Genomic DNA, 17,413 nt, shown 5'->3' on the forward strand with positions numbered 1-17,413 from the left:
TAACTGTTTGCAATGAAGTTGTGGGGCGCTGAACTGTTCCTTTGATTCTTTTGATATATGATAGTAGTATAGCAGATAGCTTTTTTCTTATTCAAAAGAGGCCTTTAGACCATTAGTTTGTCTGTCTGTGTCTCCTATTAATATCTAAGCCTGACAAAGTAATGATAAATTGCTTTCCTGCAATGTTAACTACTGTAGGCTATATTCCTGCATTTATTATACTGTCAGGTATTGAACGTTCAATAAATAAAGAACACAGAATTATTAAATATAAAACACAGAATTTGTGTGATTATACTAAATTATTTACAAATAAACACCACTGCATATTTACAACTGTTACACATGCTGCTGTAACGAAACAATTTCCAACTTGGGATCAATAAAGTATATCTTATCTTATGATGATCGATGGCTACTGCCATATTTGCTAAATGTGCCTCTGATTGCAACAAACCAACACATTCTCACTTATTAGTTTGTCTGTCTGTCTTTCCTATTAATATCTAATAATACAAATATTAAAATTCAATAACGTGCTTCAACCACTAGGCTTGCTTTCTATCAGCTATGCACCGTTATGGTGTAAATATCGCTTATCTACCAATTGGATCAAATATAAAAGTCAGCCGATTTAGTGTTGATACTGAAAGGAGACGTATTGTGTGAAAAGAAATCTAAGATGTTGTTTAATTGCTGACATATTTATGATTCACGTCACGTTTTCAGTTTTGGGGGCAGTTCTTCCTGTTTGTCCAGAAGCCTTCTCATCAGGGCTCTATAAATACAGAACTACGGCAACTACTGTGTAATATTTAATGCAGCCGAACCGTGTATTATATTGCCGTTATGTCATGACCTCCAAAGAGAAAAGCAAGCAAACTTGGAATAAAGTATTCTTTTATTTAAAAAAAATTTTTTTTATGGATTTCACAGGAAACAGGGAGTCCGGCTGACTAAAATGTCCGTGCGGAAACAGCCGGACTCCCATAGATCCGATTACACACATTCCCTCAAAACTCACCTTTTCACTCTTGCCTTCAACTCCTAATCAACTAACCCCTTGCCTTTTTTCCACCTAGCTTAGCACTTTCTACTTTTGTTGTTATTTTGTTTTACTTGCTTATAAGCGCTTTGAGCACCAGGAAAAGCGCTTTATAAATGTAATCTATTATTAAATTAAATACAAACAGTGTATTCTCAAAGGATTGAAGCATTGGCTACTTATTTCTTGATGTTTTGTGCATTAAGCATTCTGTTATTAATGTTTTCAATAATGTACTATCATCTCAAGGACCCCTTGTGGGCTGCTTCTGTGTATTTCAATCAGGAGAGACTTCATTTTGTTTAAAGAACATTTAATATTGACACATGCCGTACGATAAATGTTAAGTCTTTGGCGATTAGACCCCGATCCTGAAATGGTATATCTAAAGGGGGAAATGCAGCCGTGAGCATACTGTATAGGGAACCCCCTGGGGTCTAGACACTGGTGATGATGCTGAAGATCTGGATTTGATGAGGAGATGGGATGAAGAGGAGGTGTGATGAGGATTCTTTGGATTAGCTCTCCTGGCACTGGATGTGATGAAAGGTGGATGGGGAGGAGGCGGGCGGCAGCATGAACACCTGAAATAACAGCTGACTGCCATTTAAAAGTTTGGCTGTAGCATGGTGATTGGCTGCTGGAGAATGAGTTGAAATGTAATATGTTAAAGAGAACGACTGTAATGAGCTGATTATATGCAGCTGCGGAGTGAATGTATATATATATATATATATATATATATACCCAGTCTTCCTGAAAGAACTTGCGCTGAGCTTCATTTTACATCAATATGCAATTCCCTGTGAAATTAATTGCCATAGTGGCCATAAAACAATGCATACAGGGATCCTTCAAGTAAAAAAAAATGTAAGTCTGTTGCAGTTGTTAAACTGTTGTACTTTAATTACATACAAACACCAAATCATTTTTATTTGCATTGCATTGGGATTTGCATGGGGTGGGAATCAGGCTGCTTGCCAGGATGGAGGCCAGGACATACCACTGAGAAAAAATAAAAATAAATGGAGGGTGAAGAATAATTATTGAGCAGTAATACACATTCAATCGATTTTCATTAGGCTACTTTAACATTTTTATACTGTTTTATAAACGTTTGAAGACAAGTGCAGTTTTGTATGAAGTATTTGATATTCCAGTGTATGGATGCAGCGATTAAAGGTAGGGTATGTAAGTTTGAGAAACCGGCTCGAGTGTGCTAGGATTTGAAAACACACAGCAGGACAAAATCTGCCACTTCCTTACAGAGCCCCTCCTCCAACACACACGAACGCGCACATGACCAATGAGGGCACGAGATAAGTTTGTGCACAGATGGAAGGCTGACAGGCAGGTAGGCCATCCAGTTATTTTAGCCGGGCCGGCTCAGATGATTGGTCGTGCTTTTTACAGTACTACGGCTTCCACAGATGATATTTTTGTATGGATTTTTTGTCAAAGCACTTCAGATATTCATTGCTATCGGGATGTTAAGAGCATTCCATGGAATATAACAAAAAGTGTATCTCGAGCCGGTTTCTCAAACGTACCTACCCCACCTTTAACCAATGTCACTTTTAACAGTTCAGCTACACCGAGTGTTTTTGTTCTCACTCTCTAAACAACTACATTATGGTACGTTAAGGTTCCTTACAGCAACTGTTGCTCATTGACAAATATGGAAAACTGGTTAATCGGGTTAATAAAGGTAAATAGGCACAGCAGCTGAAAATGCCAAAATGTTGTGGAAAGATCCTATAAAACCTCGAATTATTAGAACACATTCATCCATCCTTAGTGTAATAATTGTAAAACCCTGACAAAGGTGATATTTCCTCAGACTATTATCATAACATCAAAATGTAAAATCATTGCATCCCTAGAGCCTTACAGCAGAACATTTCAAGTGAATAATAACTACTCCAACAGGCACATTGTATTCCAAGATAAGGGATCAAATAGCATTTGATAGATAACAAACAGTCTATAGATCCCCTTGGGGAAATGATATCATGATGCGTAGGTTACGTTACAATTTGATCTGCCCAATAATAGGGTACTGATATATTACCCTTTGTTGTAGTTTACGGTTTCACCACTTGATTGTCACTGTTGTTAATTTGCACTATCTGTAGATTAATGAACTTGTGTATAGCTGGTGCTACAGACAGCAGAACTTTTTGCATTTTTCTTTAACAAATGCCACCTAAGATAATGGCGTGCCAACAATTACCACAAATGTTAACAGCACACATAGATTTAATTGTACAAAAGCAAATTAACATACCAAATGGTGCAGGGCTCCCACTGGTAAAGGTGCTCCGTCCCCCTCTGTGGCAGGCAGACAAAGACATTGTACATCTGTATGTTATTTGGACGTTGTACTTTCACAAGTACTTATAATATATGTATTGTTCAAATAGTTTGCATATATTTAAAAAAATAGTCATGAAAAAAGACATCTGACAGACTAGAGGGATTTACAGGATGTTTACACAAATAGCTTAATATTGTGAATTGGACAACAGCATTCCTTCAAGGTAAGATAAAGTAATTGCTGTACACATTCAGAAAAGTTATCCAACAGCAAACACTGTCATCCAGGTAATCATTATCCTACCTTTCGGTTCCTTGTCCTTAGTATTTCGCGGACAGGAAACACCTCGAACTGGTTGTGAGAGCAATCTGTAATTGTATGGAATACATTATTTGCACAAATGTGCAGAACAGGTAAAGTACGTTTTGTATAGGGCTCAACTCAGAATGCACAAACATTTCCACTGTGTGACATAAGCACATTTAGTGTTTCCTACTGAGAAATCACAGAAGTTTCAGAGTCTACACATGCTTTTACTCAAAATCTTAGCTTCTCTGCCATTCCTTCGGGATGTTGCTGTGTCTGCTAATGGACTGATTACATCTTACATTGCTTGCTACTGAGTGGATATGTTTTAGTCTTATATTCATTACACTGGGACTTGGGCTCTGTAGCACTATATTACATTAAGCAAGGATGTGCAAGCTTTCCATTCAATTATAAAGTATAGAAAGGTTTTAATGAATGTGACTTCAGCTTATCAGACAACATACATACAGGTTACTCTGTTGTGTCTTTGTTTTAACTCCAAAATGTGCATGTGTGCTAAACATTAATATAGCATCCATGCATAACATTTGAAGGCAAATATGAGTCCGGCCTTTAATAAATCAATGTTTGAAATGTCTACAAAAATCGCAACATTAACTTACTGATGCTTATGTGGCATCTAAATGAGTAGAATACAAACTAAACATACCTTTCATTTTGATGGTTCTTTTACGTTGCTGCCGCTTTGGTGGGATTTGGTGTGATGGTTCCTGGTGTGGTGGTGGGTGGGTGATGGGAGCCTGGTGTGGTGGTGGGTGGGTGATGGGAGCCTGGTGTGATGGTGGGTGGGTAATGGGCGCCTGGTGTGATGGTGGGTGGGTGATGGGAGCCTGGTGTGGTGGTGGGTGGGTGATGGGAGCCTGGTGTGATGGTGGGTGGGTAATGGGCGCCTGGTGTGATGGCTGGTGGGTGATGGGAGCCTGGTGTGATGGTGGGTGGGGGATGGGAGCCTGGTGTGGTGGTGGGTGGGTGATGGGAGCCTGGTGTGATGGTGGGTGAGTGATGGGAGCCTGGTGTGATGGTGGGTGGGTGATGGGAGCCTGGTGTGGTGGTGGGTGGGTGATGGGAGCCTGGTGTGATGGTGGGTGGGTGATGGGAGCCTGGTGTGGTGGTGGGTCTGCTGTTTCCCCTGGTTGCTGATCACATGGCACCAAATGTGAGATATAGCTATCGGTTGGGTTGGGTGGGTCTTGGGGTGGTGTTGGTGTGTCAGGGGTCTCTTCTTGATCTGGGTTGAGTGTTGTCCAACCTACAAAGGGTTTGCAGGACAAATCTGTTTAAAAGCCAACATATTTATTTATTTATTATGTATATTACCAAAATGTTGCATTTGTTAGTTATCTGTTCATATATATTTATACATATCCACATCTGTTTATACAACCATTTCATTCATGCCTCCCCATTAGGGATGTTAAGATTCACCGATTCGCATCGGTGCACAGGCATAAACGTTCAAGATGCGAGTGCACCGGTTGAAAGAGTGCACATCGGCTACAGTTTGGGTTGAACTCGCGATGCATCGATTGTAGCATCTTTGCATCGGTAAAAAAACGATTCATTCATATAATATCCCCTCATCCTGTCAACGCTCAGCAGAGACGATCTCTGATTTTTGCTTCGCACTATGGAGGCCGAGAGTCTCAGTTATCAACACACATGGAAGCTGAAGAGAAAGAGAAACACAGCGTACCAAAAAATACCTACAAATCAAACGTTTGGCAACACTTCGGATTTTTCAAGAAAGACGGTCAACTTGAAAAATCGCTCGCAAATTGTAAATGATGCCGTGCCGCTTTAGTAGTACGAGGAATTTAGCGACGCACATAAAGAGGCGACATGGCTGCGGCTGAAAAGAGAAACCTGAAAGTTAGACATGAGTTAAATCACTCAGTGAGGTGTTCTGTCAGAGAGAGTGGTGTTTAGTTTACAGCAGCCTGTGACGGTCAATAATAATTTAAATGTCTTCCTTACTGTAAGCAGTTATGATAGAGCTGTTTGTGAAAGGTTATTTGTTTTCTTTATTGTTCCTATAGAAACCACTGCTTTCTGCTCACTGGTGAGTTAGCCTATGAGTGTAAAGCACATCAGGCTGGCAGCTGTATGGGCATTGCACTATGGTAGCTGTTATCTGCACATTGTTAATCATGGGCAATGCATCCTTAAATTGTTTAACTGTGAGGTGTTATAGAATTGTACTCTGGAGAGTTTTTTAAGGTCAAAAAGGTAAAAAATAAACAGCATGATGGGATGTGCAGTGCTAGTAGAGAGAACCAAATATGTAAAGCACTTTTTTGTTAATGTATTATTTACTTAATATGAGGAATAAAACAAAAATCCTCTGTCGTACCATATTGAAGTATCATTATTTTGCATCGTGTAGAATCGCATCGTATCGCCCCGAATCGCATAATGTTGAATCAAATCGTATCGAACTGTATCGCAACAGGGGTGAATCGTATCGTATCGCATCGCCTGGTGTTTCAAATGTATCGTTAATGTATCGTATCGTTGGCAACGTATCGAGATGCGCATCGCATCGGCCTCAGTGATGGAGATGCACATCCCTACTCCCCATATTAGTATTTCATTTTACTTTCTGTTTCATCTTATTCTATTTTAGATGTATATATTTGACTTATTCCTGCATGTTAGTTTTGTACCTACGTTGTTGAACTAGTTTCTTCTTGCACTATTTTATTTCTTCTTGTACTGTTTGTATGCTGCATGGTTGGAGGAGCCTGGGAGTTAAGATTGTCATTGGCAACAACTACGCTGTAGCTGTGCATAACACCTTTGAATATTGAATGTTTGAAAACAGGAACATGGAATACACACACATACATTATAAAACATGAAATTAGGCCAATGTGCAAAACATGCAAAAAAAGGCAACCCTAATCTACCTAAACTGTAAAAAAAGTCAAATGGATTGAGTATGTTTATAAATGTTTATAAATGTTTACAGCAATCAAACTGATCGCTTCAATATTTGCAAAAGTCAATGGTATCCCCCACACTGGGTTATCATTGGAAAATGGAAGTTTGATAAGTGAACAAAATGTATTTATTTAAGTTTTGGCCTGCAATATAATTAGGGCTCATATGTGAGATTGTGCGAGAGCTGTCACTGGCTTTATTTCTAGACTTTGCTATCCATATGTGTAGGAGGGAAAGATGTGCTGGGTGAGGTCACTTGAGAAGACGTGTGTGGGGGCCGGAGTGTCTTCAGTGCGCTCTTTGTGCACCACAGAACGCATTGGAGACACAGTCTGGTACTTGCATCTGCTCTGCTATTGTTTACTGCTATTTCATGTTATCTTGGATATTTTTCCTCAGCTGCAGTGCGCTCCACAACTGACCACGAGTGTCAGTACTATACTGTTTCAACAATCTCCTCTGCGCTCCGATGGTGGGGAATGTGATGGCGAAACAGTGCTGATGAAATACTAAGTGGAATTTGATTTGAGATTTGAGTTGGCTTACTTCTTTTACAATTGAAAGATGCTTATGGAATTAGTTATGGCTCACAAGCATATGCACAAATAACACTGATGGTTTGAATGTAGGATCTTTAAGAAACGTGTGATATTAACTGAAACTAAATATGTGAGAGGTTATATGTATAATGATGCTTATTGCTTATAACATACAATCTGGCTTCAATTCACCACCTCACCATCTGAATAGACAATTTCCCCTGTCACCATAATCTTCTGTCAATTAAAAAAAATATATAGATTACAACTTTTGCATGGGAAGTGGCATACACCTCTTTCAAGCCCTGTTTTGTGCATACATAACAGTTATAAATGAGACCCCAGCTCTTTAAAATGACTCTCTTTGTTGCTTTGAAATAAACAGGACAAAGCAACACCACACATTGTATAACAGATAGTCAATATATGCATGAGTGACTCGTGCAGATGGTTATTAAATAAATGCAATCTCACCTGCAACCATCAGATTGTAGATGACCTCCACATTTTCGAGGCATGTATTGGCGTATGTGGTCAGCTGGGCATGCGTGGGCATCAACACCTTTGTTTTAGATGCCACCCTCTTGGAAGGGGGATACGCCAACAGCAGCAGGGGCTTCAAGCCAAGGGCATGCAACTTTTCCATCTGGGAAAGTAATTGTTGAGAGGTAGAGACATCAATTAGATAAATATACAAAACTGTTGTTTACATTTGTTGAATTTATCTGCAAGCTTGCCCTGAAGTAGCATCAAAATAAATCATCTACACTTATATCCTGGCATCATAATAAAAACAATGATTTGTTCATAATGTTTTGTTGAATACATTTGGGATTTTTAACTTATGAGACATTTCCTAAACTTCCTACACATAATAGTTCATTCTGTTTGAAAATCATTAATCATGAATTATATTCTCATTAAAGGTAGGGTATGTAAGTTTGAGAAACCGGCTCGAGATACACTTTTTGTTATATTCCATGGAATGCTCTTAACATCCCGATAGCTATGGATATATCTGAAGTGTTTTGACAAAAAATCCATAAAAAAAATTCATCTGTGGAAGCCGTAGTACTGTAAAGAGCACGACCAATTATTTTAGCCGGCTCGGCTGTATAACTGGACGGACTACGTGCCTGTCAGCCTTCCATGTGGCAGATTTTTTACGGCTGTGTATTTTCAAATCCTAGCACACTCGAGCTGGTTTCTCAAATGTACATACCCTACCTTTAATGATACAATTAATACTGTGGATGTGAAGCAATACCAGTTAATTTATAATCCTCTGACAAAGTAATACAACTACTTTTCACACTTTTGGTGAATGAGATAATTCTGTAAACTACATACCAGAATGGCGGCGTCATCAATAACGTGGGACTTGATTCGTTTTTTTGTCATTGATGACAACCACTACTGCTGCTGGCTTTGGAATTGTTCTATTTTCTTTTTCAGTCTCAAATGTTTGGGCTGTGTATGGTAACATACTGGGCAGATTTTATTACGACAGTAAATTCTTTGCCGACAGCTTGGGCAGGTCTTTTTTTGGGACCCTCCAGCCATTTGTAGGAGTGAGAGAGTGAGTGATTAAAAGAGAAAGTGAGAGAGAGTGATTGAAAAAGAGAAGGTGAGAGAGTGATTGAAAGAGAAAGTGAGAGAGTGATAGAAAGAGAGACAGTGAGAGAGAGAGTGGCTCTTAAAAGTGCCGTTGGTTTTATATGTGTGTGTGTGTGTGTGTGTGTGTGTGTGTGTGTGTGTGTGTGTGTGTGTGTGTGTGTGTGTGTTTGTGTGTGTGTGTGTGTGTGTGTGTGTGTGTGTGTGTGTGTGTGTGTGTGTGTGTGTGTGTGTGTGTGTGTGTGTGTGTGTGTGTGTGTGTGGATATGTGTGTGGTGATATAGAGTTGTAAAGAAGCTGTAAAACAGGAAAAATAAAAACATGATTAGGATTATTTAGAATAACAGTAACATCTGTGCATTACTCTATTATGCAATAATAATTTAGTATAATTTATACTGTGCATATTGTTATATTATGAGGGACATAGCATACAAACAATACAGACACAATATACAAACAATACACAAAATGAAGAGAGTGCAATAATAATTAATCTGTACATTACTCTATTATGCAATAATAATTTAGTATAATGTATATATCTTATATCTTCTACTATATATTTTAATTGTACAATGTAACAATCCCAATGTCCCCACTGGCCAGTCAAATCCTCTGAAAAAACTCCAGGTCCACATTTCTGTTCCACTCCATCGCCGATTCCACTATTACAACTCTGTGTTGAAAGCTGTCTTTACAACACATGAGCAAATACAAGCATTTAAACATATTTTTCTAGCAGGCACCTCCACTATCCAACTGTGCCGGGGACAGCTAATGTCATTTAGCTGTATAAACTATAAATGCTATCCAGCTTCAAACTTTGACCGGAAAGCCGGAGGCTAGCTGAACGTGGCCGCTAGCTTGCGTGTAGCCTAGTGTAAAAGCTAAACACACTATAAACTCAACATAATATCCAGGAATGAAACGCTATAGAGACTGTGCTACAGTGGAATAAATAAAAGCAATATCATTTCGTGTTTTAAAGAAATAAACTCCCCTTAATTTTAGATACTTACTGTAGTCCGTTGTGAGATGAAATGAATGAAAGTGACGTGATCGTGGGCAACGTCACGTGGCTACTTCACTGCCGTCAAGCGCGACATAACGTTGCCGTGGTAACGACGGCATCTTCTTCTGGTTTATCGTTGTTATAAAAAAAATGATTATTATTACTATTAATGATCAAATATTAATGTAATTGTCTTTTAAATAACGTAAACTAAAGGGAACAATCTATTTGAGACAGCTGAAGCTCTGGCCTTCCTTAAAAAATAACTAATCTAATAAAAATGCACCGTTTTTTGAGAACAAACATTGGTAAATAATGCACCATAATACATTCTGACGAAAAATAAAAATTATTATGAATACAAATAAAATAAAAGAAGCCTCCCGTGAGTTACTACAAGCTATAAAGTAGATTTTAAAAACGTTTTATAGAATAAAAAGTTCACTGCAGGACGTTGTAGAAATGCGTGTGTGCACCACGACAAAGGAGCCTCATTCACTTTACATTGGGGTTGTTTGCGTGGTGCCGACACGCAAATATAAAAGATTCCGTGACTCCACCACGCAATGCGGTGTTAAGGAGTCGTGGAGGAGTCACGCATTCTGGTGAGATCCGGTTGGATTTTTCAGTTTACAGACTGGAAAGCTACAGGCAGCGAAATTCAAAATGGCCGCCACTTTCTTTGCGAAACCCTTTAATTTAAGGTTTTCTGTGTTATAGTACAGGGAAAACTGAGCTCAACTTATCTGGAAGTTGACATTAAGTTCAACTTAATGTCAAATCAATACCCTTTTATTATTTTTTCAAATCAATGTCTTATATAAAATATCCTATTTTGATCATGAAATAAACAAAATTCCTGGTGGCAAAACATTTATTTCACTTTCACATAATCTTTTCTTAGTTATTAACAACAAATCAACAGATATGACACAATAATCAGAAGTTGAACACAAAATAATCATTCACATGGCCCAGAACTAGAAAAATGTGAATGTTTTAAGAAGAAAGGGGGAAAAAGTACCCTACACTGAATATACAAATGTTTTCAATGTACACATGGTGGTATTCATGGCAGTGTCCCAGAAAGCTTTTTGCTTTCTATTCATTTTCTGAGTCACAGTTGCTGTCACTGCTCTCAAGTGTGGCAGTGTGTATCCTTCTGCATTTGGTTGCCAGTTGCCCTATGTAGCATGGAGCTGCATTCTTTGCACAGGAACAGTTCTTCTGACAGCCCTTGAGACATCCACATGAGATTGTCTTGTTCATTGCTGGCTTTGTAGATGGTACCGGAACTACATGTCCATTGTCCAGAAACCATCCAAATTCTGTGCATGGGGGGATTTCTGGCTTGGCGATGTGTGCGTTCTTGTCAATTATGGTTGCCAGAGCAGCTCTTTTCAGGTTCAGCAGAAATGCATTCTCTGTTGGGGGTAGTAGCTTTAGGAGCGTTGATTTGTTGTTCAGGAACTTGTTTGCTCTCAGTTTGCCCAGATCAGAACCCTCAAAGTGATCAGCTTTGGATGTATACACAGTGATGGTGAGGTCTCGTGCCTGATTGAGGAGGTCATCTGCTATGGCATCGGCAGGGTTCTCACCAAACTCTTCAAGTGCAGGTATGTCCAGACTCATGCTGCTCTTGAACATTGCCTTCTTGCCAGTGAAATATGGATAACTAGTGGTATCTCTACCACTCAGACTGTGGATGAAGGGCATGGCACAACACTGTGAAAGTCCCAGCCCCACAACCATTTTATGTTTAGGCAGGTATGCATTCTGGCCTGTTCTCACCCACAGCTCTGTTAGATCGCTGAGGTGCGTTGCACCATAGTACAGGCATGTGGTAATGATGTCGGTGTCATTGGCATGTATGACAACTCTGTCAACTTCCTCATTCTGGACACTGTAGAGAGTGTGGAGGAAGATCCTAGTGTCAGCCTCCTGCTGTGTTGATTCAAGAGCTGCTTTGTTAGCAGACACTGGAAAAAACTCCTTTGGATCCAGAGCTGTGTACTGCTCACTGACTTCATACACTTTCGCTGGTTTGGATCTGGCATATCTCTGTTCTTGCTCAGCTGACTTGAGGCTGGTTGTACTGTATCTGTCACAACAGAAGTGTATGATGTCAGTGCCAGGAGGCACATCAATCAGCAGCAGGTGCCTGTATCGCTCAGCGATCACTCCAAATCCTTCACCTGTTTTGAAAGACCAGTGTCGTATGGCGGACTACTGCTTGAGGCAGTCTTTGGGCAAATCAGGGATGCTGCTTACTTTGGTTTTCTCTTTCAATATCTTCACAAGGCTCGCCTTGGTCCCTGTACTCATTCTGCCATCTTCCTGGAAGAGGGATGGGGGAAGGTCACTGCACTCGTGGTTGCCTATGAAGTCAACAATGTTGAGTTCTCTCATCACTGGCAATGATCTGGGTCATGCGCAGAAGGGCAGTAACTTGGTGAGGGCTGGAGGAATGGAGGTGCAGCATAGACTTGAGCTCTGCAGAGATAGCTGCAGTGAGTGGTTTTGTGTAGACCCACTTCATCCTGGCAGCACGATTGAGTGTATAATACCATCCAGACCACTTGCCTCCTTGGCATCTGCATTGTCTGCTCCAGAAGCATGTCAGGAGAGACACCATTGTGGTTTCCATCTGCTCTCCTTCCAACAAATGCACCTGCCATCAGTGCTTCATGTGCCTCTGTGGCTGTCTCTGGCATTTTCTTCATCTCAGCCAAATACAGAGGCAAACACTGCTGCCCATATTTGTAGTGTCCTGCTGCAGTGAGGTAAGGTAGCATCCATGCTGATTCACAGAGATCTCCTGCCCAGTAACCTTCCCGCTGGTAGTAGATGAACCTGTGGACAATGTCTGACATCTCCAGAAATATTGACCAGAAAACTGCAGTTAGGTGCTCATTCAGAGATTCCTGGAAAAGTAACATCTGTTCTTGTAGGATTGATATCTGTGGACGTGACATCTGGATGATCTCTAACTTCTCAGTAGCAGTGGTGTCTTTCTCAAACAACATCTTCACAACATTTTCTACTTATGACTTCCAGTGTTGTGTTTCTCTGTCAGCTGCACATGCCTCAAATGTTTGCCAGTACAAGCGCCACATGGCCTCACTTAAGATCCTGAGAGCATGCAAGGTTTGGTAGTAGTCAGCCTTCTTACCAAAGAAGGTTCCAGAGAAATGGCGGAGGTGGAGTTTTTTTTGCTAAACCTCTCTAAAAAGGTCAAATGTCACTTGTTTTGCATCAATCTTGATACAGGGTACTTATTATATCTTGTACTTTGGATTCCTAACCCTTTTAATATACTAACCCATCATTCAAGGTTGGTTTTCACTATAAGTAAAACATTTTTTGGACGGACACTATCATTTACAGTTTTTACTATGTTCAATCTGAATTATTTTTTAAATAAAAAACATATATATTGATTTTGACTCTTTTACATCCAACTCACAGGTTTATCATTACTTTGAGAAAAATATTATTAATTTTCCCCTTTTAGAAGGGAAGATATGGTCATTTGTTCTGGGAATGTCATTTTCGAGCCTGAGACCTGAAAAACAGGCTTGGGGTTTAACAGGTTAATAGGTTGTTAAATGTTAACACTGTAAAACTGATTTACAAATTATTAAATAATTGTAGTTTACAGTAACAGTGCTGGCTAGCTAGCTAGCTAGCTAGCTTAAAATCCTCTCACTTGCTGGCAAATCTGTAAACATTGAATCGATTCAAATTAGCATCGGCAGTAAACCTTCTGTATATTAATGTAAACCCTTCAATATGTTATATAGAAATAATCTTTTAAGTATATTTTCTCCAATCTGCCAACACTCTCACATCATTCAAGCAATCCCTCAAAACTCACCTTTTCACTCTTGCCTTCAACTCCTAATCCATTAACCCCTCACCCTTATTCCACCTAGTTTAGCACTTTTTACTTTTGTTGTTATTTTTCTTCTTTACTTGCTTGTTAAGCGCTTTGAGCACCAGGAAAAGCACTATATAAATCAAATATATTATTATTATTATAATTATTACCCATTTTACCCCAGGGCGACTGTGGCTGTGAGGGAGTGTGGTCGTCTTTCAACCAGAAGGTTGTGGGTTCGATCCCAGCCCATGCAGTCAACATGTCGATGTATCCTTGGGCAAGATACTTAACCCTGAGTTGCTCCCGATGGCATGGCCAACACACCGTTGCCATGAATGTGTGATAATGTTAGGTCCTAGAGTAAGGTACACTGCTCTGTGTGAATGGGTGTATCACATGTAGTATGTAAAGCGCTTTGAGGGGTCTTAAAGACTGGATAAAGCTCTATATAAGTACAGTCCATTTACCCATTTTGAACACAACCAACAATCCAGAGGACCACAAGTGCATTGCTTGAAATGGATTTCACTTTGGAGAGTCAAAAAAGGCACAGTTTCATCGAGTGGCCTTACAGATAATATGCTTAACCAAGGCATCATCTGAAAGCTTATGTTCTGCTCTTTCAATAGGTTGGCTCAGTTTGTCTTTACCATGAACTGTCACAGAGATATTCAATCAAAAAGAGAATGATGGCATCTGATCGAACCAGAATTGTTGACTTTTTTCATATAGGGGTTGCATTGTTTGGACCCTCACTGTAGCTTTCCAGTAGCTAGTTGACCGGGTTGTCTACCCAGGTTGTGATCGTTGAAGGTCCTAGATATCATTTCTGGTGGACAACCTTTTACAACATTCCATGTCTGATTTCCCAAAACATTGGGTTTTGCCCCCTGGGTATTACTTTGAGCATGTGTTTTAAACAGTTTAATCCCTTTGTGAATTGTTTCCCACTTGCACCGTCCTTTAATTTCTTCATAGGCCTACAGCGGGAATCCAAATAAATTAATCCTGAGTCCAATAACCATCAAAGTCACTCCAATAGTGCTCCTTAATTACGCTTTCATCCTCCTTTAACAAAATACTTCACATTCATCCAGTTTGTGACAGTAGTTGTAGCATTTTTTAGACTTTTAAACTTTAATTACCGCTGCTGCGCCCCCCCACCCCTTGTGTGTCCTCTAGCGTTCCAGCAGCCCGTCTGAATCTGGAGCGCTGCTTTCGACCTCCAACCTCTCAACATGGCACCTCTCATGACATACAGTCCCATGCATTGTTAACCACGTTCCTGTTTGTGCAAAGACAGGGGGGGGGGCAACTTCCAACAGGAGTCATTTGGGGGGGGCTCTTGGGAAAAAAGGTTGGGAACCCCTGCCCTAGAGGATATGAGGTCCAGAACCCACTTGTAAAAAATAGCACTTTACCTCTTCTTACACCTATATGCCGTGAGCTGATCGAGCCTTCATTGTAAGAGTCGCGGGTACACTGTGTATGTGCGTATTCCACTAAAGCGAACGGTACATCAATGGGAAATCCTAAATGTTTGAGCATCCTCTGAAACGTCAAGATACCCCACAGCACCCCCTCAAGAAAATCTTTTATAGCTTGGTTTCAGTCACGTGACTTCTATGAGGCGCAAAATTCAAGTGGAGGTCAGGAAGTGAAAACGCAATCATTCATCAACGCAGGAATCATGGAGGACACCGACTATGTCAAACAATTAAATGAACCTGCACGCCGCGGATATCGTGAAAAAATCACAACACACTCACAATGGTAAGAGCACCAGACATTAGATCACATGCCAATGTGTTTTTAGGTAAATGGTCAAATGTAACTAGTATTTAAGGGTAACAGTTACAAGAGATGGCTAAGCTAATGTTGGTAGCCAGCTAGCTTATAGACTTCTCCATCCTGCTTAAACTTAGCAAATATTCAATGAAAACCTATTTTAAGTTTGGGGTTGCAAGTAACTTCAATCTCACAACTCTAAACGTTTCAATATATTCAATGTTGTAGTTAATTATAAAAAACATTTCATTGTGATGGTAGCCGGGGCATAGCTGCAACTCTAAATACTTAGCTTACCTAGCTGCACACGAGCTAACGGTGTGTCTTGTAGGCTAACTTAACTGTTACAATCATTCCCCGAATTCACTTTAATGGCATTATGATTAAATAAATCCGGTTCACTTAAAGGGCTGATGTTGCGTTTGGGTCAACATCAGCTAACGTTTGGTTAATTAGACATTGCTAGTTTGGTTAGCTAAAGCTTCAACCTACTAAGCTAGTCAGCAATTTCTTAATGTGAGTCCACTGACAGCAGACAACTGCAACAACTTCAACAACCCAGCAACGAGGTTTCACTATACATCATTACATTTAAACATGTATAACGCGGGATAATAAAGACTTTGGTTCAATAATAATGTTCTACAACTACACTTTTTATTTTATCTTACTTTTATTTCTTTTGATCGTTGAAATGATTTTAGATGAACGTTATGCTCCATGTTTACACATTTGGGTGGTTGGAAATAACCCTGAGTCATTTATTTTGAGGACAACATTATTCAGTATCTTATTTGCATGTTGCAAATAATACATATTCTTAGGATATTCTTTACATGTTATGCTGTATAGAAGGGCCTCAACTTAAACTTAATTTGTATTTCAATGAATGTGCTTAAAAATTAGCTTTATGTTTAAATAGTTTGATTTGTCTCTTTAATCAGTTGTTTGATCTATCAATGGTTTAAGCTCTGACTAACTTAACTCTTCTTACGTTTCTCCTTCTTCATCCAGTCTATTACGTCCTATAACGGAGGGGCCGTCATGGCCATGCGAGGGAAGAACTGTGTGGCGATAGCAGCGGACCGGAGGTTTGGCATCCAGGCTCAGATGGTCACCACAGACTTCCAGAAGATCTTCCCCATGGGAGATAAGCTGTATATTGGGCTGGCAGGACTGGCCACTGATGTTCAGACAGTATGAGCGTGTAGACCTCCACCTTGTTCTCTCAAAGTGGCTAAACAGTTGTGAACACCAGGGTACTATGATGACAGGATTGATTTACAACTCTATAAAGCAACAACTCTCAGATCTAGACTAAGTAAGACTTCTCATTTAGAGAAAGCCCGGAGTGTCAAGTACAATACTACACCTATAATGTTTATACCAACAACAAAAGTGTTGTAGTTGAATAGTATTACTATGCATTCTAATAAATAGGGGAGAAAACGTTATTAGAAATTCTGCTATCCATTGCTTTGAAAGAAGTTAGATTTGTGATGACTGAATTCAATGTAAATATCTGAGGATTGATGGACGTCTTTGCCTTGTGTGTAGATCCCAGAGGCTTTAATTCAGACTGAACCTGTACGAGCTGAAGGAGGGTCGCCAGATCATGCCCAAGACCTTCATGAGCATGGTGTCCAACCTGTTGTACGAGAAGAGGTGAGTGCACTGAACTTAATATAGACCTATGTCCACATTTAAGCTGCTTACAGTAGGCACAAATACCTGCATAAATGGTAAATATGTCATGCTCTCATCAGGTTTGGGCCATACTACATCGAGCCTGTGATCGCCGGAATAGATCCAAAAACCTCAGAACCATTCATCTGCTCCTTGGATCTGATTGGCTGCCCCATGGTGACAGAAGACTTTGTTGTGAGCGGAAGTTGTGGTTCTCTCCTTGTTGCATTATTATTTGCACAGTGGCAGCTCTTTA

General features: G+C 39.9%; 1 protein-coding gene and 1 long non-coding RNA gene across 10 annotated transcripts in view; one reads left to right on the plus strand and one right to left on the minus strand.

Annotated features, from left to right (window-relative positions):
- Window positions 1-9,863, minus strand: part of LOC307014197 (uncharacterized protein) — a 107,687-nt gene extending 97,824 nt beyond the window's left edge. For 7 of the 9 annotated variants that reach the window (XR_013801182.1, XR_013801183.1, XR_013801184.1 and 4 more), the window contains exons 1-4: window positions 9,808-9,863; window positions 8,522-9,082; window positions 7,646-7,817; window positions 4,342-4,941 (exon numbers count right to left, since the gene is read on the minus strand). Coding sequence is in view for 3 of the 9 variants with exons in the window: in XM_079642006.1 (XP_079498132.1) it covers window positions 4,342-4,941; window positions 7,646-7,817; window positions 8,522-8,572 (823 nt within the window). In the remaining 6 variants the exon portion in view is untranslated. Of the gene's footprint in view, window positions 1-1,383; window positions 2,051-3,332; window positions 3,377-3,665; window positions 3,731-4,341; window positions 4,942-7,645; window positions 7,818-8,521; window positions 9,083-9,807 lie in introns of those variants that run through there. The other 2 variants (XM_079642008.1, XM_079642007.1) reach the window with 2 other exon arrangements.
- Window positions 9,864-15,082: 5,219 nt separating this feature from the next.
- On the plus strand, window positions 15,083-17,376 carry LOC307016105. The gene is made up of 3 exons (XR_013801765.1): window positions 15,083-15,456; window positions 16,486-17,136; window positions 17,238-17,376. It is a non-coding gene; the product is annotated as an uncharacterized lncRNA (long non-coding RNA).
- Window positions 17,377-17,413: the final 37 nt, after the last annotated feature.

Source organism: Notothenia rossii (assembly GCF_949606895.1).
Source record: "Notothenia rossii genome assembly, chromosome: 8".
Classification (NCBI taxonomy): domain Eukaryota; kingdom Metazoa; phylum Chordata; class Actinopteri; order Perciformes; family Nototheniidae; genus Notothenia; species Notothenia rossii.